Source organism: Coregonus lavaretus (assembly GCF_964263955.1).
Source record: "Coregonus lavaretus genome assembly, contig: HAP1_SCAFFOLD_354, whole genome shotgun sequence".
NCBI lineage: Eukaryota > Metazoa > Chordata > Actinopteri > Salmoniformes > Salmonidae > Coregonus > Coregonus lavaretus.
The window spans coordinates 384,668-408,738 of NW_028156655.1; the positions used below are offsets into that span (position 1 = coordinate 384,668).

At 44.1% G+C, this 24,071-nt stretch overlaps 1 protein-coding gene across 1 annotated transcript in view; it reads right to left on the reverse strand.

Annotated features, from left to right (window-relative positions):
- LOC311126116 (glypican-6-like) overlaps positions 1-23,365 on the reverse strand; it is a gene marked incomplete at both ends in the record, with an annotated part of 383,740 nt that extends 360,375 nt beyond the window's left edge. Inside the window, one exon of the mRNA XM_084200137.1 lies at positions 23,206-23,365. Coding sequence (XP_084056263.1) covers positions 23,206-23,365 — 160 coding nt within the window. The remainder of the gene's footprint in view (positions 1-23,205) is intronic.
- Positions 23,366-24,071: the final 706 nt, after the last annotated feature.

A 24,071-nucleotide genomic window follows, 5' to 3' on the forward strand; every position in this document is an offset into this window, starting at 1 on the left:
TGCTCTACCAGCTGAGCTACAGAGGACCAGTATGCCAGGATACAGCAGCTGGTGCCGATAGGAAGGGCAGCCGTGCTCTACCAGCTGAGCTACAGAGGACCAGTATGCCAGGATACAGCAGCTGGGGCCGATAGGAAGGGCAGCCGTGCTCTACCAGCTGAGCTACAGAGGACCAGTATGCCAGGATACAGCAGCTGGTGCCGATAGGAAGGGCAGCCGTGCTCTACCAGATGAGCTACAGAGGACCAGTATGCCAGGATACAGCAGCTGGTGCCGATAGGAAGGGCAGCCGTGCTCTACCAGCTGAGCTACAGAGGACCAGTATGCCAGGATACAGCAGCTGGTGCCGATAGGAAGGGCAGCCGTGCTCTACCAGCTGAGCTACAGAGGACCAGTATGCCGGGATACAGCAGCTGGTGCCGATAGGAAGGGCAGCCGTGCTCTACCAGCTGAGCTACAGAGGACCAGTATGCCGGGATACAGCAGCTGGTGCCGATAGGAAGGGCAGCCGTGCTCTACCAGCTGAGCTACAGAGGACCAGTATGCCGGGATACAGCAGCTGGTGCCGACAGGAAGGGCAGCCGTGCTCTACCAGCTGAGCTACAGAGGACCAGTATGCCGGGATACAGCAGCTGGTGCCGATAGGAAGGGCAGCCGTGCTCTACCAGCTGAGCTACAGAGGACCAGTATGCCGGGATACAGCAGCTGGTGCCTATAGGAAGGGCAGCCGTGCTCTACCAGCTGAGCTACAGAGGACCAGTATGCCAGGATACAGCAGCTGGTGCCGATAGGAAGGGCAGCCGTGCTCTACCAGCTGAGCTACAGAGGACCAGTATGCCGGGATACAGCAGCTGGTGCCGATAGGAAGGGCAGCCGTGCTCTACCAGCTGAGCTACAGAGGACCAGTATGCCAGGATACAGCAGCTGGTGCCGATAGGAAGGGAAGCCGTGCTCTACCAGCTGAGCTACAGAGGACCAGTATGCCAGGATACAGCAGCTGGTGCCGATAGGAAGGGCAGCCGTGCTCTACCAGCTGAGCTACAGAGGACCAGTATGCCAGGATACAGCAGCTGGTGCCGATAGGAAGGGCAGCCGTGCTTCTAGGCAACATTTGGTTTTTTAAGGTGTTATTTCTTACATTATTTAGGCCAGAATTTTTTTTGGGTGTTATTACATACAGCCGGGAATAACTTTTGGATATCAGAGTGGTGGTAACTCAGCCGGGAAGAACTTTTGGATATCAGAGTGGTGGTAACTCAGCCGGGAATAACTTTTGGATATCAGAGCGGTGGTAACTCAGCCGGGAATAACTTTTGGATATCAGAGTGGTGGTAACTCAGCCGGGAAGAACTTTTGGATATCAGAGCGGTGGTAACTCAGCCGGGAATAACTTTTGGATATCAGAGTGGTGGTAACTCAGCCGGGAATAACTTTTGGATATCAGAGTGGTGGTAACTCAGCCGGGAATAACTTTTGGATATCAGAGTGGTGGTAACTCAGCCGGGAATAACTTTTGGATATCAGAGTGGTGGTAACTCAGCCGGGAAGAACTTTTGGATATCAGAGTGGTGGTAACTCAGCCGGGAATAACTTTTGGATATCAGAGTGGTGGTAACTCAGCCGGGAATAACTTTTGGATATCAGAGTGGTGGTAACTCAGCCGGGAATAACGTTTGGATATCAGAGTGGTGGTAACTCAGCCGGGAAGAACTTTTGGATATCAGAGCGGTGGTAACTCAGCCGGGAAGAACTTTGGATATCAGAGCGGTGGTAACTCAGCCGGGAATAACTTTTGGATATCAGAGTGGTGGTAACTCAGCCGGGAAGAACTTTTGGATATCAGAGCGGTGGTAACTCAGCCGGGAAGAACTTTGGATATCAGAGCGGTGGTAACTCAGCCGGGAATAACTTTGGATATCAGAGCGGTGGTAACTCAGCCGGGAATAACTTTTGGATATCAGAGTGGTGGTAACTCAGCCGGGAAGAACTTTGGATATCAGAGCGGTGGTAACTCAGCCGGGAAGAACTTTGGATATCAGAGTGGTGGTAAATCACCAGCATTATAATTGTAATGGCTTAGCTGATAATAACAAAAGAAGAACAATATTTACATGGCTCAAAGAGAAGGAATATAATATCTATTGTTTACAGGAAACTCATTCAACAATTCTAGATGAAGTTGCGTGGAAAAAGGAATGGGGGGGGGGGGCAAATATACTTCTCCCATGGGCTAAGAAACTCAAAGGGGGTGATGATATTAATTAACAGTAATTTCGATCTTTAATGTGCAAATTGTCCAAACAGATCCGCAAGGTAGATGGATTATTTAAAATATGTTATTGGACCATAAACAAATATGACTCATTAACCTTTACGGACCAAATAATGATGATCCACGCATCTTTTACAATATATATAATAAATCATCGACATTGCAAGCAATACAAGACTCTATTATTATGGTGGGAGATTATAATACTGTTTTAAATAGTTCAATGGACCGTAAAGGAAATCACACTACAAACCATCACCCTCATGCTCTTATGGAAATCATGAATGTCATTAATACATTAGAACTAGTGGATATATGGAGGTTCATTATCCTGACCTAGTGAGATATACACGGCGGAGACTCAATCAAGCTAGTCGTCTTGATTACTTTCTTATGTCATTCTCTCTGGCTCCAGAAGTTTAAAAAGTGTTGATAGGGGACAGAATGCGGTCGGACCATCACATAATTGGCATATACATTACTCTTACTGAATTTCCACGTGGGCGAGGATATTGGAAAAATTTAATCAAAGCCTATTGGATGATAACTTGTTGTATGGGACACTTTTAAATGTGCCTTTAGAGGCCACGCAATTCAGTACTCATCTCGAAAACAAAAGCAATTTAGGTCAAAAGAGTCCATACTAACAAAGGAAATAGAAGGTCTAACAGAACAGATAGATGGCAATAAAAACTGGAACATAGAGGCTCAGAATAAATTAGAGGACAAACAAAAAGAAATTGAGAAACGTATTCAAGAAAGATCAAGTGTAATATATTATAAAAATAGAGCAAACTGGATGGAATATGGGGAAAAATGCACCAAATTATTTTTTAATCTTCAACATAGGAATGCTACCAAAAATAATTTATTGAAACTGGTTACAAATGACAGAGTCACCAATGATTCACCAAATGATATTTTGAAGGAGGAAACAAAGTACTTTAAGCATATGTTTTCATTTCAGTCGCCTCGATCTCCTCTAACTGAAGCAATATATATAAATGCCTGGAGCATTTCAATTTTGGACAATCTCTTATAAATTGGGTTAAAATCATGTATAGTAACCCTAGGTGTAAAATAGTAAATCATGTCTATTTCTCAGAAAGTTTTAAACTGTCAAGAGGAGTGAAACAAGGTTGTCCACTATCGGCATATGTATTTATTTTATTGTTGCCATCGAGATGTTAGCTATTAAGATCAGATCCAACAATAATATCAAGGGATTAGAAATCCAGGGCTTAAAAACAAAGGTGTCATTGTATGCTGATGATTCATGTTTTCTTTTAAATCCACAACTTGAATCCCTCCACAGCCTCATAGAGGATCTAGATACATTTTCTAACCTCTCTGGATTACAACCAAATTATGATAAATGTACTATATTACGTATTGGATCACTAAAAAATACATTTTTTACATTACCATGTAGTTTACCAATAAAATGGTCTGATGGTGATGTGGATATACTCGGAATACATATCCCAAATGAAATAAATGATCTCACTCCAAAAATGTTTTATAGAAAGTTAGCAAAAATAGATAAGATCTTGCTACCATGGAAAGGTAAATACCTGTCAATTTGTGGGAAAATCACCCTGATTAACTCTTTAGTATTATCCCAGTTTACCTATTTGCTTATGGTCTTGCCTACGCCTAGCGAACAGTTTTTTAAATTAATGAGAAAAAATTATTCCATTTTATTTGGAACGGCAAGAGAGACAAAATTAGAAGAAGAAAAACAAGAAAAACAACAACACAGAGTTACATATGGGACAAACAAAACATAAAGTCAAAAATACAACAGAATATATATATACAGTGTGTGCAAATGTAGCAAGTTATGGAGGTAAGGCAATAAATAGGCCATAGTGCAAAATAATTACAATTAGTATTAACACTGGAATGATAGATGTGCAAGAGATGATGTGCAAATAGAGATACTAGGGTGCAAATGAGGTAGTTGAGTGGGCTAATTTCAGATGGGCTGTGTACAGGTGCAGTGATCGGTAAGGTGCTCTGACAACTGATGCTTAAAGTTATTGGGGGAGATAAGAGTCTCCAGCTTCAGAGATTTTTGCAATTCGTTCCAGTCATTGGCAGCAGAGAACTGGAAGGAATGGCGGCCAAAGGAGGTGTTGGCTTTGGGAATGACCAGTGAGATATACCTGCTGGAGTGCATACTACGGGTGGGTGTTGCTATGGTGACCAATGAGCTAAGATAAGGCGGGGATTTGCCTAGCAGTGATTTATAGATGGCCTGGAGCCAGTGGGTTTGGCGACTAATATGTAGTGAGGACCAGCCAACAAGAGCGTACAGGTCACAGTGGTGGGTAGTATATGGGGCTTTGGTGACAAAACGGATGGCACTGTGATAGACTACATCCAATTTGCTGAGTAGAGTGTTGGAGGCTATTTTGTAAATGACATCGCCGAAGTCAAGGATCGGTAGGATAGTCCGTTTTACGAGGGCATGTTTGGCAGCATGAGTGAAGGAGGCTTTGTTGCGAAATAGGAAGCCGATTCTAGATTTAACTTTGGATTGGAGATGCTTAATGTGATTCTGGATTCTGGATATGTTGTTGCTTAAAACACAGTCAGCAGAATTGAGACCAGAAGGTGATGTATGTTGTTGTTGATTAAAACACAGTCAGCAGAATTGAGACCAGAAGGTGATATGTTGTTGTTTAAAACACAGTAAGCAGAATTGAGGCCAGAAGGTGATGTATGTTGTTGTTGTTTAAAACACAGTCAGCAGAATTGAGGCCAGAAGGTGATGTATGTTGTTGTTGTTTAAAACACAGTCAGCAGAATTGAGACCAGAAGGTGATATGTTGTTGATTAAAACAGTCAGCAGAATTGAGACCAGAAGGTGATATATGTTGTTGTTGATTAAAACACAGTCAGCAGAATTGAGACCAGAAGGTGATATGTTGTTGATTAAAACACAGTCAGCAGAATTGAGACCAGAAGGTGATGTATGTTGTTGTTGTTTAAAACACAGTCAGCAGAATTGAGACCAGAAGGTGATATATGTTGTTGTTTAAAACACAGTCAGCAGAATTGAGACCAGAAGGTGATATATGTTGTTGATTAAAACACAGTCAGCAGAATTGAGACCAGAAGGTGATGTATGTTGTTGTTGATTAAAACACAGTCAGCAGAATTGAGACCAGAAGGTGATGTATGTTGTTGTTGATTAAAACACAGTCAGCAGAATTGAGACCAGAAGGTGATGTATGTTGTTGTTGATTAAAACACAGTCAGCAGAATTGAGACCAGAAGGTGATATGTTGTTGTTTAAAACACAGTCAGCAGAACTGAGACCAGAAGGTGATGTGTGTTGTTGTTGATTAAAACACAGTCAGCAGAACAGAAGAAAGACAGAGGTGTTTTGGTTCCAAGTGGGGATGTTCAGAGAGGTAGGTCATATTTAGAAATAGAACCAAGCTGTTCAATGTACACATTCTAATATAGTTATATTAACATCCGTATGTTATGTTCTATGGTCTATGTAGGTAAAACCATTAATACTGTATGAAAACCACGTCATCAATTGAAGCCTACTAGAAAGTGTGTGCCCTCAGGCCTGGAAGGAAGCAAAAGTCATTCCGCTACCCAAGAATAGTAAAGTCTCCTTTACTGGCTCAAATAGTCAACCAATCAGCCTGTTACCAACCCTTAGTAAACTTTTGGAAAAAATGGCATTGTATTTGGGAGAAATCATTCCCTAAACCTCAACTAAATCTTGTAATAAATACTATGGAAATTGAGCAAATTGAGGAGACTAAACTGCTTGGAGTAACCCTGGATTGTAAACTGTCATGGTCAAAACATATTGATACAACAGCAGCTAAGATGGGGAGAAGTCTGTCCATAACAAAGCGCTGCTCTACCTTCTTAACAGCACTATCAACAAGGCAGGTCCTACAGGCCCTAGTTTTGTCGCACCTGGACTACTGTTCAGTCGTGTGGTCAGGTGACACAAAGAGGGACTTAGGAAAATTGCAATTGGCTCAGAACAGGGCAGCACGGCTGGCCCTAGGATGTACAAAGAGAGCAAACAATAATAATATGCATGTCAATATCTCCTGGCTCAAAGTAGAGGAGAGATTGACTTCATGTATTTTGTATTTATGAGAGGTATTGACATGTTGAAAGCACAGAGCTGTCTGTTTGAACTACTGGCACACAGCTCGGACACCCCATGCATACCCCACAAGACATTCCACAAGAGGTCTCTTCACAGTCCCCAAGTCCAGAACAGACTATGGGAGGTGCACAGTACTACATAGAGCCATGACTACATGGAACTCTATTCCACATCAAGTAACTTACGCAAGCAGTAAAATCAGATTTAAAAAACAGATATAAATCCACCTTATGGAACAGCGGGGACTGTGAAGCAACACAAACATAGACACAGACACATGCACACACACACACGATAACATACGCACTATACACACACGTACACATGGATGTTGTATTGTAGATATGTGGTAGTAGAGTAGGGGCCTGAGGGCAAACAGTGTGTTGTGAAATCTGTGAATGTATTGTAATGTTTAAAAAATTGTATAACTGCCTTCATTTTTCCGGAACCCAGGAAGAGTAGCTGCTAACTGGGCAGGAACTAATGGAGATCCATAAAAAATACAATTCATATACATTTCTTTTCCATTCATATCAAATCTAATGTACATTTCACCAAACCCAAGAGGGTTCTGAAAATCACCAGTCAACATGAAGACACCTCTCCTTCCCAAGGTTCACAGCCTAACCCTGGTTAAAGGTTCACAGCCTAACCCTGGTTAAAGGTCACAGCCTAACCCTGGTTAAAGGTCTCAGCCTAACCCTGGTTAAAGGTCTCAGCCTAACCCTGGTTAAAGGTTCACAGCCTAACCCTGGTTAAAGGTCACAGCCTAACCCTGGTTAAAGGTTCACAGCCTAACCCTGGTTAAAGGTCACAGCCTAACCCTGGTTAAAGGTCACAGCCTAACCCTGGTTAAAGGTTCACAGACTAACCCTGGTTAAAGGTCTCAGCCTAACCCTGGTTAAAGGACTCAGCCTAACCCTGGTTAAAGGTCTCAGCCTAACCCTGGTTAAAGGTCTCAGCCTAACCCTGGTTAAAGGTCTCAGCCTAACCCTGGTTAAAGGTCACAGCCTAACCCTGGTTAAAGGACTCAGCCTAACCCTGGTTAAAGGACTCAGCCTAACCCTGGTTAAAGGTCTCAGCCTAACCCTGGTTAAAGGTCTCAGCCTAACCCTGGTTAAAGGTCTCAGCCTAACCCTGGTTAAAGGTCTCAGCCTAACCCTGGTTAAAGGTCTCAGCTTAACCCTGGTTAAAGGTCACAGCCTAACCCTGGTTAAAGGTCTCAGCCTAACCCTGGTTAAAGGTTCACAGCCTAACCCTGGTTAAAGGTCTCAGCCTAACCCTGGTTAAAGGTCTCAGCCTAACCCTGGTTAAAGGTCTCAGCCTAACCCTGGTTAAAGGTCTCAGCCTAACCCTGGTTAAAGGTCACAGCCTAACCCTGGTTAAAGGTCTCAGCCTAACCCTGGTTAAAGGTTCACAGCCTAACCCTGGTTAAAGGTCTCAGCCTAACCCTGGTTAAAGGTCTCAGCCTAACCCTGGTTAAAGGTCTCAGCCTAACCCTGGTTAAAGGTCTCAGCCTAACCCTGGTTAAAGGTCACAGCCTAACCCTGGTTAAAGGTCTCAGCCTAACCCTGGTTAAAGGTTCACAGCCTAACCCTGGTTAAAGGTCTCAACCTAACCCTGGTTAAAGGTCTCAGCCTAACCCTGGTTAAAGGTCACAGCCTAACCCTGGTTAAAGGTTCACAGCCTAACCCTGGTTAAAGGTCTCAGCCTAACCCTGGTTAAAGGTCTCAGCCTAACCCTGGTTAAAGGTCTCAGCCTAACCCTGGTTAAAGGTTCACAGCCTAACCCTGGTTAAAGGTCTCAGCCTAACCCTGGTTAAAGGTTCACAGCCTAACCCTGGTTAAAGGTCTCAGCCTAACCCTGGTTAAAGGACTCAGCCTAACCCTGGTTAAAGGTCTCAGCCTAACCCTGGTTAAAGGACTCAGCCTAACCCTGGTTAAAGGTCTCAGCCTAACCCTGGTTAAAGGTCACAGCCTAACCCTGGTTAAAGGTCTCAGCCTAACCCTGGTTAAAGGTTCACAGCCTAACCCTGGTTAAAGGTATCAGACTAACCCTGGTTAAAGGTCTCAGCCTAACCCTGGTTAAAGGTTCACAGCCTAACCCTGGTTAAAGGTCTCAACCTAACCCTGGTTAAAGGTCTCAGCCTAACCCTGGTTAAAGGTCTCAGCCTAACCCTGGTTAAAGGTTCACAGCCTAACCCTGGTTAAAGGTCTCAACCTAACCCTGGTTAAAGGTCTCAGCCTAACCCTGGTTAAAGGTCACAGCCTAACCCTGGTTAAAGGTTCACAGCCTAACCCTGGTTAAAGGTCTCAACCTAACCCTGGTTAAAGGTCTCAGCCTAACCCTGGTTAAAGGTTCACAGCCTAACCCTGGTTAAAGGTCTCAACCTAACCCTGGTTAAAGGTCTCAGCCTAACCCTGGTTAAAGGACTCAGCCTAACCCTGGTTAAAGCTCTCAGCCTAACCCTGGTTAAAGGTGTCACGCCCTGGCTCTGGGGACTCTGTTATGTTGAGCCAGGGTGTGTAGAGTCTATGTTATGTGTTTCTATGTTGGCCGGGGTGGTTCTCAATCAGAGGCAACGTGAATCAGCTGTTGCTTGTTGTCTCTGATTGGGAACCATACTTAGGTAGTCGTTTGGCATTTGTGTGGTGTGGTATCTTGTTCCGTGTTGGTTTGTGTATGTACCCAAGGACTTCACGTATCGTTTTGTTGTTTTTGTTCGTGTGGTGAATAATAATAAAAGATGTTCGCATTCCACGCTGCGTATTGGCCCGTTTCTTCAAATGACGATCGTGACAAAAGGTCACAGACTAACCCTGGTTAAAGGACTCAGCCTAACGCTGGTTAAAGGTCACAGCCTAAGGGTAGAGGGGAGGGAGGAAGGGTAGAGGGGAGGGAGGGAGGGAGGGATGGTAGAGGGGAGGGAAGGAGGGAGGGAGGGTAGAGGGGAGGGAGGAAGGGTAGAGGGGAGGGAGGAAGGGTAGAGGGGAGGGAGGGAGGGAGGGATGGTAGAGGGGAGGGAAGGAGGGAGGGAGGGTAGAGGGGAGGGAGGGAAAGAGGGAGGGAGGGTAGAGGGGAGGGAGGGAAGGAGGGAGGGATGGTAGAGGGGAGGGAAGGAGGGAGGGAGGGTAGAGGGGAGGGAGGGAAAGAGGGAGGGAGGGTAGAGGGGAGGGAGGGAAAGCGGGAGGGAGGGAGGGTAGAGGGGAAGGAGGGAGGGAGGGAGGGAGGGTAGAGGGGAAGGAGGGAGGGTAGAGGGAAGGAAGAAGGGTAGAGTGGAGGGAGGGAGGGAAAGAGGGAGGGAGGGAGGGAGGGAGGGTAGAGTAGAGTGTAAGGTAGAGTGGGGTAGAGTGTATAGAGGAGAAGAACGCCTGACAGTATAGAGGAGAAGAACGCCTGACAGTATAGAGGAGAAGAACGCCTGACCTTATAGAGGAGAAGAACACCTGACAGTATAGAGGAGAAGAACACCTGACAGTATAGAGGAGAAGAACGCCTGACAGTATAGAGGAGAAGAATGCCTGACAGTATAGAGGAGAAGAACGCCTGACAGTATAGAGGAGAAGAACACCTGACAGTATAGAGGAGAAGAACGCCTGACAGTATAGAGGAGAAGAATACCTGACAGTATAGAGGAGAAGAACACCTGACAGTATAGAGGAGAAGAACACCTGACAGTATAGAGGAGAAGAACGCCTGACAGTATAGAGGAGAAGAACGCCTGACAGTATAGAGGAGAAGAACGCCTGACAGTATAGAGGAGAAGAACGCCCGACAGTATAGAGGAGAAGAACACCTGACAGTATAGAGGAGAAGAACACCTGACAGTATAGAGGAGAAGAACAACACCTGACAGTATAGAGGAGAAGAACAACACCTGACAGTATAGAGGAGAAGAACAACACCTGACAGTATAGAGGAGAAGAACAACACCTGACAGTATAGAGGAGAAGAACAACACCTGACAGTATAGAGGAGAAGAACAACACCTGACAGTATAGAGGAGAAGAACAACACCTGACAGTATAGAGGAGAAGAACGCCTGACAGTATAGAGGAGAAGAACGCCTGACAGTATAGAGGAGAAGAACACCTGACAGTATAGAGGAGAAGAACACCTAACAGTATAGAGGAGAAGAACGCCTGACAGTATAGAGGAGAAGAACGCCTGACAGTATAGAGGAGAAGAACGCCTGACAGTATAGAGGAGAAGAACAACACCTGACAGTATAGAGGAGAAGAACAACACCTGACAGTATAGAGGAGAAGAACACCTGACAGTATAGAGGAGAAGAACGCCTGACAGTATAGAGGAGAAGAACGCCTGACAGTATAGAGGAGAAGAACGCCTGACAGTATAGAGGAGAAGAACGCCTGACAGTATAGAGGAGAAGAACGCCTGACAGTATAGAGGAGAAGAACGCCTGACAGTATAGAGGAGAAGAACACCTGACAGTATAGAGGAGAAGAACAACACCTGACAGTATAGAGGAGAAGAACAACACCTGACAGTATAGAGGAGAAGAACAACACCTGACAGTATAGAGGAGAAGAACAACACCTGACAGTATAGAGAAGAACAACACCTGACAGTATAGAGGAGAAGAACAACACCTGACAGTATAGAGGAGAAGAACAACACCTGACAGTATAGAGGAGAAGAACGCCTGACAGTATAGAGGAGAAGAACACCTGACAGTATAGAGGAGAAGAACACCTGACAGTATAGAGGAGAAGAACACCTGACAGTATAGAGGAGAAGAACGCCTGACAGTATAGAGGAGAAGAACGCCTGACAGTATATAGGAGAAGAACGCCTGACAGTATAGAGGAGAAGAACACCTGACAGTATAGAGGAGAAGAACACCTGACAGTATAGAGGAGAAGAACAACACCTGTCAGTATAGAGGAGAAGAACACCTGACAGTATAGAGGAGAAGAACACCTGACAGTATAGAGGAGAAGAACACCTGACAGTATAGAGGAGAAGAACGCCTGACAGTATAGAGGAGAAGAACGCCTGACAGTATAGAGGAGAAGAACGCCTGACAGTATAGAGGAGAAGAACACCTGACAGTATAGAGGAGAAGAACAACACCTGACAGTATAGAGGAGAAGAACAACACCTGACAGTATAGAGGAGAAGAACAACACCTGACAGTATAGAGGAGAAGAACAACACCTGACAGTATAGAGGAGAAGAACAACACCTGACAGTATAGAGGAGAAGAACACCTGACAGTATAGAGGAGAAGAACACCTGACAGTATAGAGGAGAAGAACACCTGACAGTATAGAGGAGAAGAACGCCTGACAGTATAGAGGAGAAGAACGCCTGACAGTATAGAGGAGAAGAACGCCTGACAGTATAGAGGAGAAGAATGCCTGACAGTATAGAGGAGAAGAACACCTGACAGTATAGAGGAGAAGAACACCTAACAGTATAGAGGAGAAGAACACCTAACAGTATAGAGGAGAAGAACGCCTGACAGTATAGAGGAGAAGAACACCTGACAGTATAGAGGAGAAGAACACCTGACAGTATAGAGGAGAAGAACACCTGACAGTATAGAGGAGAAGAACGCCTGACAGTATAGAGGAGAAGAACACCTGACAGTATAGAGGAGAAGAACACCTGACAGTATAGAGGAGAAGAACACCTGACAGTATAGAGGAGAAGAACAACACCTGACAGTATAGAGGAGAAGAACGCCTGACAGTATAGAGGAGAAGAACACCTGACAGTATAGAGGAGAAGAACGCCTGACGATATTGAGGAGAAGAACACCTGACGGTATAGAGGAGAAGAACAACACCTGACAGTATAGAGGAGAAGAACACCTGACAGTATAGAGGAGAAGAACACCTGACAGTATAGAGGAGAAGAACACCTGACAGTATAGAGGAGAACAACACCTGACAGTATAGAGGAGAACAACACCTGACAGTATAGAGGAGAAGAACACCTGACAGTATAGAGGAGAAGAACACCTGACAGTATAGAGGAGAACACCTGACAGTATAGAGGAGAAGAACGCCTGACAGTATAGAGGAGAAGAACACCTGACAGTATAGAGGAGAAGAACACCTGACAGTATAGAGGAGAAGAACGCCTGACCTTATAGAGGAGAAGAACACCTGACAGTATAGAGGAGAAGAACACCTGACAGTATAGAGGAGAAGAACACCTGACAGTATAGAGGAGAAGAACGCCTGACCTTATAGAGGAGAAGAACACCTGACAGTATAGAGGAGAAGAACGCCTGACCTTATAGAGGAGAAGAACACCTGACAGTATAGAGGAGAAGAACACCTGACAGTACAGAGGAGAAGAACACCTGACAGTATAGAGGAGAAGAACACCTGACAGTATAGAGGAGAATAACACCTGACAGTATAGAGGAGAAGAACACCTGACAGTATAGAGGAGAAGAACACCTGACAGTACAGAGGAGAAGAACACCTGACAGTATAGAGGAGAAGAACACCTGACAGTATAGAGGAGAAGAACACCTGACAGTATAGAGGAGAACACCTGACAGTATAGAGGAGAAGAACGCCTGACAGTATAGAGGAGAACACCTGACAGTATAGAGGAGAAGAACGCCTGACAGTATAGAGGAGAACACCTGACAGTATAGAGGAGAAGAACACCACCTGACAGTATAGAGGAGAACACCTGACAGTATAGAGGAGAAGAACGCCTGACAGTATAGAGGAGAAGAACACCTGACAGTATAGAGGAGAAGAACAACACCTGACAGTATAGAGGAGAAGAACACCTGACAGTATAGAGGAGAAGAACAACACCTGACAGTATAGAGGAGAAGAACACCTGACAGTATAGAGGAGAAGAACACCTGACAGTATAGAGGAGAAGAACACCTGACAGTATAGAGGAGAAGAACGCCTGACAGTATAGAGGAGAACACCTGACAGTACAGAGGAGAAGAACACCTGACAGTATAGAGGAGAAGAACGCCTGACAGTATAGAGGAGAACACCTGACAGTATAGAGGAGAAGAACACCTGACAGTATAGAGGAGAAGAACACCTGACAGTATAGAGGAGAACACCTGACAGTATAGAGGAGAAGAACACCACCTGACAGTATAGAGGAGAAGAACACCTGACAGTATAGAGGAGAAGAACACCACCTGACAGTATAGAGGAGAACACCTGACAGTATAGAGGAGAAGAACACCACCTGACAGTATAGAGGAGAAGAACACCTGACAGTATAGAGGAGAAGAACACCACCTGACAGTATAGAGGAGAACACCTGACAGTATAGAGGAGAAGAACACCACCTGACAGTATAGAGGAGAAGAACACCTGACAGTATAGAGGAGAAGAACACCTGACAGTATAGAGGAGAACACCTGACAGTATAGAGGAGAAGAACACCTGACAGTATAGAGGAGAAGAACGCCTGACAGTATAGAGGAGAAGAACACCTGACAGTATAGAGGAGAAGAACAACACCTGACAGTATAGAGGAGAAGAACACCTGACAGTATAGAGGAGGAGAACACCTGACAGTATAGAGGAGAAGAACGCCTGACAGTATAGAGGAGAAGAACACCTGACAGTATAGAGGAGAAGAACGCCTGACAGTATAGAGGAGAAGAACACCTGACAGTATAGAGGAGAAGAACAACACCTGACAGTATAGAGGAGAAGAACACCTGACAGTATAGAGGAGGAGAACACCTGACAGTATAGAGGAGAAGAACGCCTGACAGTATAGAGGAGAAGAACACCTGACAGTATAGAGGAGAAGAACAACACCTGACAGTATAGAGGAGAAGAACACCTGACCTTATAGAGGAGAAGAACACCTGACAGTATAGAGGAGAAGAACAACACCTGACAGTATAGAGGAGAAGAACACCTGACCTTATAGAGGAGAAGAACACCTGACAGTATAGAGGAGAAGAACACCTGACCTTATAGAGGAGAAGAACACCTGACAGTATAGAGGAGAAGAACACCTGACCTTATAGAGGAGAAGAACACCTGACAGTATAGAAGAGAAGAACACCTGACAGTATAGAGGAGAAGAACGCCTGACCTTATAGAGGAGAACCGAGGAAAGACTCACCTCATGTTGGAAGTCATCACTGAAGCTGTGGCCCTGAGCTTATGGAGCGTCTTGATTTAGAATAGGATTCAATCAAAAGCACGTGTTCCACTATGAAGTAAAACAACCCCTGCTAGCTGATGAAGCTTCAACGCCAGTGTTTATAGATGGAGGGATTAACACCATGTGTTCCTCTCCTCTCCTCTCGGGGAACAGTCTCCAGCCCTCTCTCCACTCAGACAAGCGGCTTTCCTGCTTTAAAACTAAATGTGATTACCACACAACAGATAATGAAACCCTTATCTGTGCCGTGCCAAAGAGCAGAGCATGAATTAAAACTAAGCCTTGAGGAGTTAACATATAAATCCTTATTATAAGTGTCAGTAACCTGGCCTGTGTAGACAGAGACACCTACTGGCCTGCTACACACCACTATGTTACATGTTTTTTATAACACTTAGAAATAAATATGAGTTATAATATGAGCACCAGGTATTCCAAGGAAACCTTCAACCGTCTGTGCTGGAGTTGCTTGACAGTGTATTCTAACTGTAGGCATACTGTGTGTCTGAAGGGGATGGCATTACTGTGTAATAGGTTAGGAAACCAGTAGGTTATGGTACCAGTAGGTTAGGGTACCAGTAGGTTAGGGTACCAGTAGGTTAGGAAACCAGTAGGTTATGTTACCAGTAGGTTAGGGTCCCAGTAGGTTAGGGTACCAGTAGGTTAGGGTACCAGTAGGTTAGGAAACCAGTAGGTTAGGGTACCAGTAGGTGATGGTACCAGTAGGTTAGGAAACCAGTAGGTTAGGGTACCAGTAGGTTAAACTACCAGTAGGTTAGGGTACCAGTAGGTTAGGAAACCAGTAGGTTAGGGTACCAGTAGGTTAGGAAACCAGTAGGTTAGGGTACCAGTAGGTTAGGGTACCAGTAGGTTAGGGTACCAGTAGGTTAGGGTACCAGTAGGTTAGGGTACCAGTAGGTTAGGGTACCAGTAGGTTAAACTACCAGTAGGTTAGGGTACCAGTAGGTTAGGGTACCAGTAGGTTAAACTACCAGTAGGTTAGGGTACCAGTAGGTTAAACTACCAGTAGGTTAGGGTACCAGTAGGTTAGGGTACCAGTAGGTTAAACTACCAGTAGGTTAGGGTACCAGTAGGTTAGGGTACCAGTAGGTTAAACTACCAGTAGGTTAGGGTACCAGTAGGTTAGGGTACCAGTAGGTTAAACTACCAGTAGGTTAGGGTACCAGTAGGTTAGGGTACCAGTAGGTTAAACTACCAGTAGGTTAGGGTACCAGTAGGTTAGGGTACCAGTAGGTTAGGGTACCAGTAGGTTAGGGTACCAGTAGGTTAGGGTACCAGTAGGTTAGGGTACCAGTAGGTTAAACTACCAGTAGGTTAAACTACCAGTAGGTTAGGGTACCAGTAGGTTAGGGTACCAGTAGGTTAGGGTACCAGTAGGTTAGGGTACCAGTAGGTTATGGTACCAGTCTGACAGGGGCTTGGTCATTAACAATACATTCTGTTTTTAAACAGTTTTGCTTCTTTCATTGTTTATTGATTTGTTTGTTTGCTTCTTTCTCTCATGAATAAACATGAGTTGGTTTTGTCAGATGATTCACCACAATAAATAGGCTCTGCAAAACGCCAACAGATATTTCAACCTCCATGCCTTATAGGTGTTGCATCTTATCAGACTGGAACATGGATTGTCTAGTTCAGGGTTACCATAGCTACATCAAATGACATTGTTCAAGTAAAACTGGAGCCTAATCCAATCATATGTCCTAATGCCACATCCAGAACTATTTACAGCTTATTACATAACAAGTCAAGTCAAATAGGAAGCTAGTTACTCTCCAGACAAGTTGATTTTCTGTGTTTTGAGAGTCTGGTTTATAAGAAACAACATTTCTAACCTCACCTGGTCTTGTTGAGTGGTTTCTGGACCACAACACACACCTAATCATAACCCTACCTAAAGACATCATCTCCTCTAACCATAACCCTACCTAAAGACATCATCTCCCTCTAACCATAACCCTACCTAAAGACATCATCTCCTCTAACCATAACCCTACCTAAAGACATCATCTCCTCTAACCATAACCCTACCTAAAAACATCATCTCCTCTAACCATAACCCTACCTAAAGACATCATCTCCTCTAACCATAACCCTACCTAAAGACAGCATCTCCTCTAACCATAACCCTACCTAAAGACATCATCTCCTCTAACCATAACCCTACCTAAAGACAGCATCTCCTCTAACCATAACCCTACCTAAAAACATCATCTCCTCTAACCATAACCCTAACTAAAGACATCATCTCCTCTAACCATAACCCTACCTAAAGACATCATCTCCTCTAACCATAACCCTACCTAAAGACATCATCTCCCTCTAACCATAACCCTACCTAAAGACATCATCTCCTCTAACCATAACCCTACCTAAAGACATCATCTCCTCTAACCATAACCCTACCTAAAGACATCGTCTCCTCTAACCATAACCCTACCTAAAGACATCATCTCCCTCTAACCATAACCCTACCTAAAGACATCATCTCCTCTAACCATAACCCTACCTAAAGACATCATCTCCTCTAACCATAACCCTACCTAAAGACATCATCTCCCTCTAACCATAACCCTACCTAAAGACATCATCTCCCTCTAACCATAACCCTACCTAAAGACATCATCTCCTCTAACCATAACCCTACCTAAAAACATCATCTCCTCTAACCATAACCCTACCTAAAGACATAATCTCCTCTAACCATAACCCTACCTAAAGACATCATCTCCCTCTAACCATAACCCTACCTAAAGACATCATCTCCCTCTAACCATAACCCTACCTAAAGACATCATCTCCTCTAACCATAACCCTACCTAAAGACATCATCTCCCTCTAACCATAACCCTACCTAAAGACATCATCTCCTCTAACCATAACCCTACCTAAAGACATCATCTCCTCTAACCATAACCCTACCTAAAGACATTGTCTCCTCTAACCATAACCCTACCTAAAGACATCATCTCCCTCTAACCATAACCCTACCTAAAGACATCATCTCCTCTAACCATAACCCTACCTAAAGACATCATCTCCTCTAACCATAACCCTACCTAAAGACATCATCTCCCTCTAACCATAACCCTACCTAAAGACATCATCTCCCTCTAACCATAACCCTACCTAAAGACATCATCTCCTCTAACCATAACCCTACCTAAAAACATCATCTCCTCTAACCATAACCCTACCTAAAGACATCATCTCCTCTAACCATAACCCTACCTAAAGACATCATCTCCCTCTAACCATAACCCTACCTAAAGACATCATCTCCTCTAACCATAACCCTACCTAAAGACATCATCTCCTCTAACCATAACCCTACCTAAAGACATCATCTCCCTCTAACCATAACCCTACCTAAAGACATCATCTCCTCTAACCATAACCCTACCTAAAGACAGCATCTCCTCTAACCATAACCCTACCTAAAGACATCATCTCCCTCTAACCATAACCCTACCTAAAGACATCATCTCCTCTAACCATAACCCTACCTAAAGACATCATCTCCTCTAACCATAACCCTACCTAAAGACATCATCTCCTCTAACCATAACCCTACCTAAAGACATCATCTCCCTCTAACCATAACCCTACCTAAAGACAGCATCTCCCTCTAACCATAACCCTACCTAAAGACATCATCTCCCTCTAACCATAACCCTACCTAAAGACATCATCTCCCTCTAACCATAACCCTACCTAAAGACATCATCTCCTCTAACCATAACCCTACCTAAAGACATCATCTCCCTCTAACCATAACCCTACCTAAAGACATCATCTCCTTCTAACCATAACCCTACCTAAAGACAGCATCTCCTCTAACCATAACCCTACCTAAAGACATCATCTCCTCTAACCATAACCCTACCTAAAGACATCATCTCCTCTAACCATAACCCTACCTAAAGACAGCATCTCCCTCTAACCATAACCCTACCTAAAGACATCATCTCCCTCTAACCATAACCCTACCTAAAGACATCATCTCCTCTAACCATAACCCTACCTAAAGACATCATCTCCCTCTAACCATAACCCTACCTAAAGACATCATCTCCTCTAACCATAACCCTACCTAAAGACATCATCTCCCTCTAACCATAACCCTACCTAAAGACATCATCTCCCTCTAACCATAACCCTACCTAAAGACATCATCTCCCTCTAACCATAACCCTACCTAAAGACATCATCTCCCTCTAACCATAACCCTACCTAAAGACATCATCTCCTCTAACCATAACCCTACCTAAAGACATCATCTCCTCTAACCATAACCCTACCTAAAGACATCATCTCCTCTAACCATAACCCTACCTAAAGACATCATCTCCTCTAACCATAACCCTACCTAAAGACATCATCTCCTCTAACCATAACCCTACCTAAAGACATCATCTCCTCTAACCATAACCCTACCTAAAGACATCATCTCCTCTAACCATAACCCTACCTAAAGACATCATCTCCTCTAACCATAACCCTACCTAAAGACATCATCTCCTCTAACCATAACCCTACCTAAAGACATCATCTCCTCTAACCATAACCCTACCTAAAGACATCATCTCCCTCTAACCATAACCCTACCTAAAGACAGCATCTCCCTCTAACCATAACCCTACCTAAAGACATCATCTCCCTCTAACCATAACCCTACCTAAAGACATCATCTCCCTCTAACCATAACCCTACCTAAAGACATCATCTCCTCTAACCATAACCCTACCTAAAGACATCATCTCCTCTAACCATAACCCTACCTAAAGACATCATCTCCTCTAACCATAACCCTACCTAAAGACATCATCTCCTCTAACCATAACCCTACCTAAAGACATCATCTCCTCTAACCATAACCCTACCTAAAGACATCATCTCCTCTAACCATAACCCTACCTAAAGACATCATCTCCCTCTAACCATAACCCTACCTAAAGACAGCATCTCCCTCTAACCATAACCCTACCTAAAGACATCATCTCCTCTAACCATAACCCTACCTAAACCCATCATCTCCTCTAACCATAACCCTACCTAAAGACATCATCTCCTCTAACCATAACCCCACCTAAAGACATCATCTCCCTCTAACCATAACCCTACCTAAAGACATCATCTCCCTCTAACCATAACCCTACCTAAAGACATCATCTCCTCTAACCATAACCCTACCTAAAGACATCATCTCCCTCTAACCATAACCCTACCTAAAGACATCATCTCCTCTAACCATAACCCTACCTAAAGACATCATCTCCTCTAACCATAACCCTACCTAAAGACAGCATCTCATCTAACCATAACCCTACCTAAAGACATCATCTCCCTCTAACCATAACCCTACCTAAAGACATCATCTCCTCTAACCATAACCCTACCTAAAGACATCATCTCCTCTAACCATAACCCTACCTAAAGACATCATCTCCCTCTAACCATAACCCTACCTAAAGACATCATCTCCTCTAACCATAACCCTACCTAAAGACATCATCTCCTCTAACCATAACCCTACCTAAAGACATCATCTCCCTCTAACCATAACCCTACCTAAAGACATCATCTCCTCTAACCATAACCCTACCTAAAGACATCATCTCCCTCTAACCATAACCCTACCTAAAGACATCATCTCCTCTAACCATAACCCTACCTAAAGACATCATCTCCCTCTAACCATAACCCTACCTAAAGACAGCATCTCCCTCTAACCATAACCCTACCTAAAGACATCATCTCCCTCTAACCATAACTCTACCTAAAGACATCATATCCTCTTACCATAACCCTACCTAAAGACAGCATCTCCTCTAACCATAACCCTACCTAAAGACATCATCTCCTCTAACCATAACCCTACCTAAAGACATCATCTCCCTCTAACCATAACTCTACCTAAAGACATCATCTCCTCTAACCATAACCCTACCTAAAGACATCATCTCCTCTAACCATAACCCTACCTAAACCCATCATCTCCTCTAACCATAACCCTACCTAAAGACATCATCTCCTCTAACCATAACCCTACCTAAAGACATCATCTCCCTCTAACCATAACCCTACCTAAAGACATCATCTCCCTCTAACCATAACCCTACCTAAAGACATCATCTCCTCTAACCATAACCCTACCTAAAGACATCATCTCCCTCTAACCATAACCCTACCTAAAGACATCATCTCCTCTAACCATAACCCTACCTAAAGACATCATCTCCTCTAACCATAACCCTACCTAAAGACAGCATCTCCTCTAACCATAACCCTACCTAAAGACATCATCTCCCTCTAATCATAACCCTACCTAAAGACATCATCTCCTCTAACCATAACCCTACCTAAAGACATCATCTCCTCTAACCATAACCCTACCTAAAGACATCATCTCCCTCTAACCATAACCCTACCTAAAGACATCATCTCCTCTAACCATAACCCTACCTAAAGACATCATCTCCTCTAACCATAACCCTACCTAAAGACATCATCTCCCTCTAACCATAACCCTACCTAAAGACATCATCTCCTCTAACCATAACCCTACCTAAAGACATCATCTCCTCTAACCATAACCCTACCTAAAGACATCATCTCCTCTAACCATAACCCTACCTAAAGACATCATCTCCTCTAACCATAACCCTACCTAAAGACATCATCTCCTCTAACCATAACCCTACCTAAAGACATCATCTCCTCTAACCATAACCCTACCTAAAGACATCATCTCCCTCTAACCATAACCCTACCTAAAGACATCATCTCCTCTAACCATAACCCTACCTAAAGACATCATCTCCCTCTAACCATAACCCTACCTAAAGACATCATCTCCCTCTAACCATAACCCTACCTAAAGACATCATCTCCCTCTAACCATAACCCTACCTAAAGACATCATCTCCTCTAACCATAACCCTACCTAAAGACATCATCTCCTCTAACCATAACCCTACCTAAAGACATCATCTCCTCTAACCATAACCCTACCTAAAGACATCATCTCCTCTAACCATAACCCTACCTAAAGACATCATCTCCCTCTAACCATAACCCTACCTAAAGACATCATCTCCTCTAACCATAACCCTACCTAAAGACATCATCTCCCTCTAACCATAACCCTACCTAAAGACATCATCTCCCTCTAACCATAACCCTACCTAAAGACATCATCTCCTCTAACCATAACCCTACCTAAAGACATCATCTCCTCTAACCATAACCCTACCTAAAGACATCATCTCCTCTAACCATAACCCTACCTAAAGACATCATCTCCTCTAACCATAACCCTACCTAAAGACATCATCTCCTCTAACCATAACCCTACCTAAAGACATCATCTCCTCTAACCATAACCCTACCTAAAGACATCATCTCCCTCTAACCATAACCCTACCTAAAGACATCATCTCCTCTAACCATAACCCTACCTAAAGACATCATCTCCTCTAACCATAACCCTACCTAAAGACATCATCTCCTCTAACCATAACCCTACCTAAAGACATCATCTCCTCTAACCATAACCCTACCTAAAGACATAATCTCCTCTAACCATAACCCTACCTAAAGACATCATCTCCTCTAACCATAACCCTACCTAAAGACATCATCTCCCTCTAACCATAACCCTACCTAAAGACATCATCTCCTCTAACCATAACCCTACCTAAAGACATCATCTCCTCTAACCATAACCCTACCTAAAGACATCATCTCCTCTAACCATAACCCTACCTAAAGACATCATCTCCTCTAACCATAACACTACCTAAAGACATCATCTCCCTCTAACCATAACCCTACCTAAAGACATCATCTCCCTCTAACCATAACCCTACCTAAAGACATCATCTCCTCTAACCATAACCCTACCTAAAGACAGCATCTCCCTCTAACCATAACCCTACCTAAAGACATCATCTCCTCTAACCATAACACTACCTAAAGACATCATCTCCCTCTAACCATAACCCTACCTAAAGACATCATCTCCCTCTAACCATAACCCTACCTAAAGACATCATCTCCTCTAACCATAACCCTACCTAAAGACATCATCTCCCTCTAACCATAACCCTACCTAAAGACATCATCTCCTCTAACCATAACCCTACCTAAAGACATCATCTCCTCTAACCATAACCCTACCTAAAGACAGCATCTCCCTCTAACCATAACCCTACCTAAAGACATCATCAAATGTTCTGCCAGCTTTTCCACAGGATGTGCAACACTGGCTGAAGTTAACATACAGGCCTACAGTACAACCTGTTGATGGCTAAAGCTATTGCAGATTTTTCTGTCAGAAAATGATATTAGATACTTTGGATGGGAAAAGGTTGTAATATGGTAAAAGGCTATCCCATTTACTATCACATGTTAATGGTAGGCGTAGTAAATATCCTGAGGCGCACTTTTATTCAGGCGATTAAAATTGACGCGACGTCGTGGAGTGATACCGTTAACTATTGTAGCCAACTGTTAGACAAGCCAGGAAGGAAACAGACATCACCAATTAGCTTGTATAAAAGGAAAGAAAGCAGACAGTAGTTTATTCTACAGGTATGTATTCCCGCCTTACCTGACACTTCATGATGAGGTACGTTGACGAGACTGAACCCTTTGGCGGTGTATGCTTGTCTAACATCACTGCAGGTTTTCGCTTTGATATCTCCTCCACATGACAGGGACAGCACCGACAAAGTGCAACACACCACTCGTACTCTCCACATTGCAGTCATCGGTAATAAATCCTTGTAAGTGTTTTGTTAAGAAATAAATCCGTTATAGACGACCCGACCCGGCCGGACAATCGGCGCGGTGAAACCAGGTCTGCGTTGCTTCCTCCGTCCGTCCGGGATTTCTACTTTCTCTGGCTCGCTGCAGAATGTCAAATGTTTACAAACCGAAAATAACAATTCACTTCTTCTTTAAATCCGTTCAGTTCATAGCAGAATCTCTCTCTCTGTCTCTCTCTCTCTCGTCCTGTCCCCCCTCTCCGAACAAGATATCTGCCTTGAGTGAAACAGCCCAACCTCGTTCCGCTACATGAAGCGGCACCTTGTGCTCTCTGTTAAGATAACTTATCCCCTAGACCCCCTACTACACACAGCGACTCTGTGTTTCTGTCAACCGAGGAAAGTGGAAATCCAGGGACTCCACACACCGCTCATAGCCCAGCCACCGTGCCACAGCACTCGGCAAAACCCGGAGTGGAATAAGGCAAAACCCGGAATGGAATAGAGCAGTCTACCTCCTCCCCCAGCATGACGCGGCGCACACACACGTGGTTTTCTCACAGCTCGTGTACATTAGAAGGCGGGAAAGTGCTGCGCGCTCTTCCCGCCTCCCAGAGCGGCGCGTGTGGGCAGCACGTTCGATTGCGCGCTCTTCCCGCCTCCCAGAGCGGGGTGGGCTGGCAACAAGTTGGATTGTGCCTCAAACAAT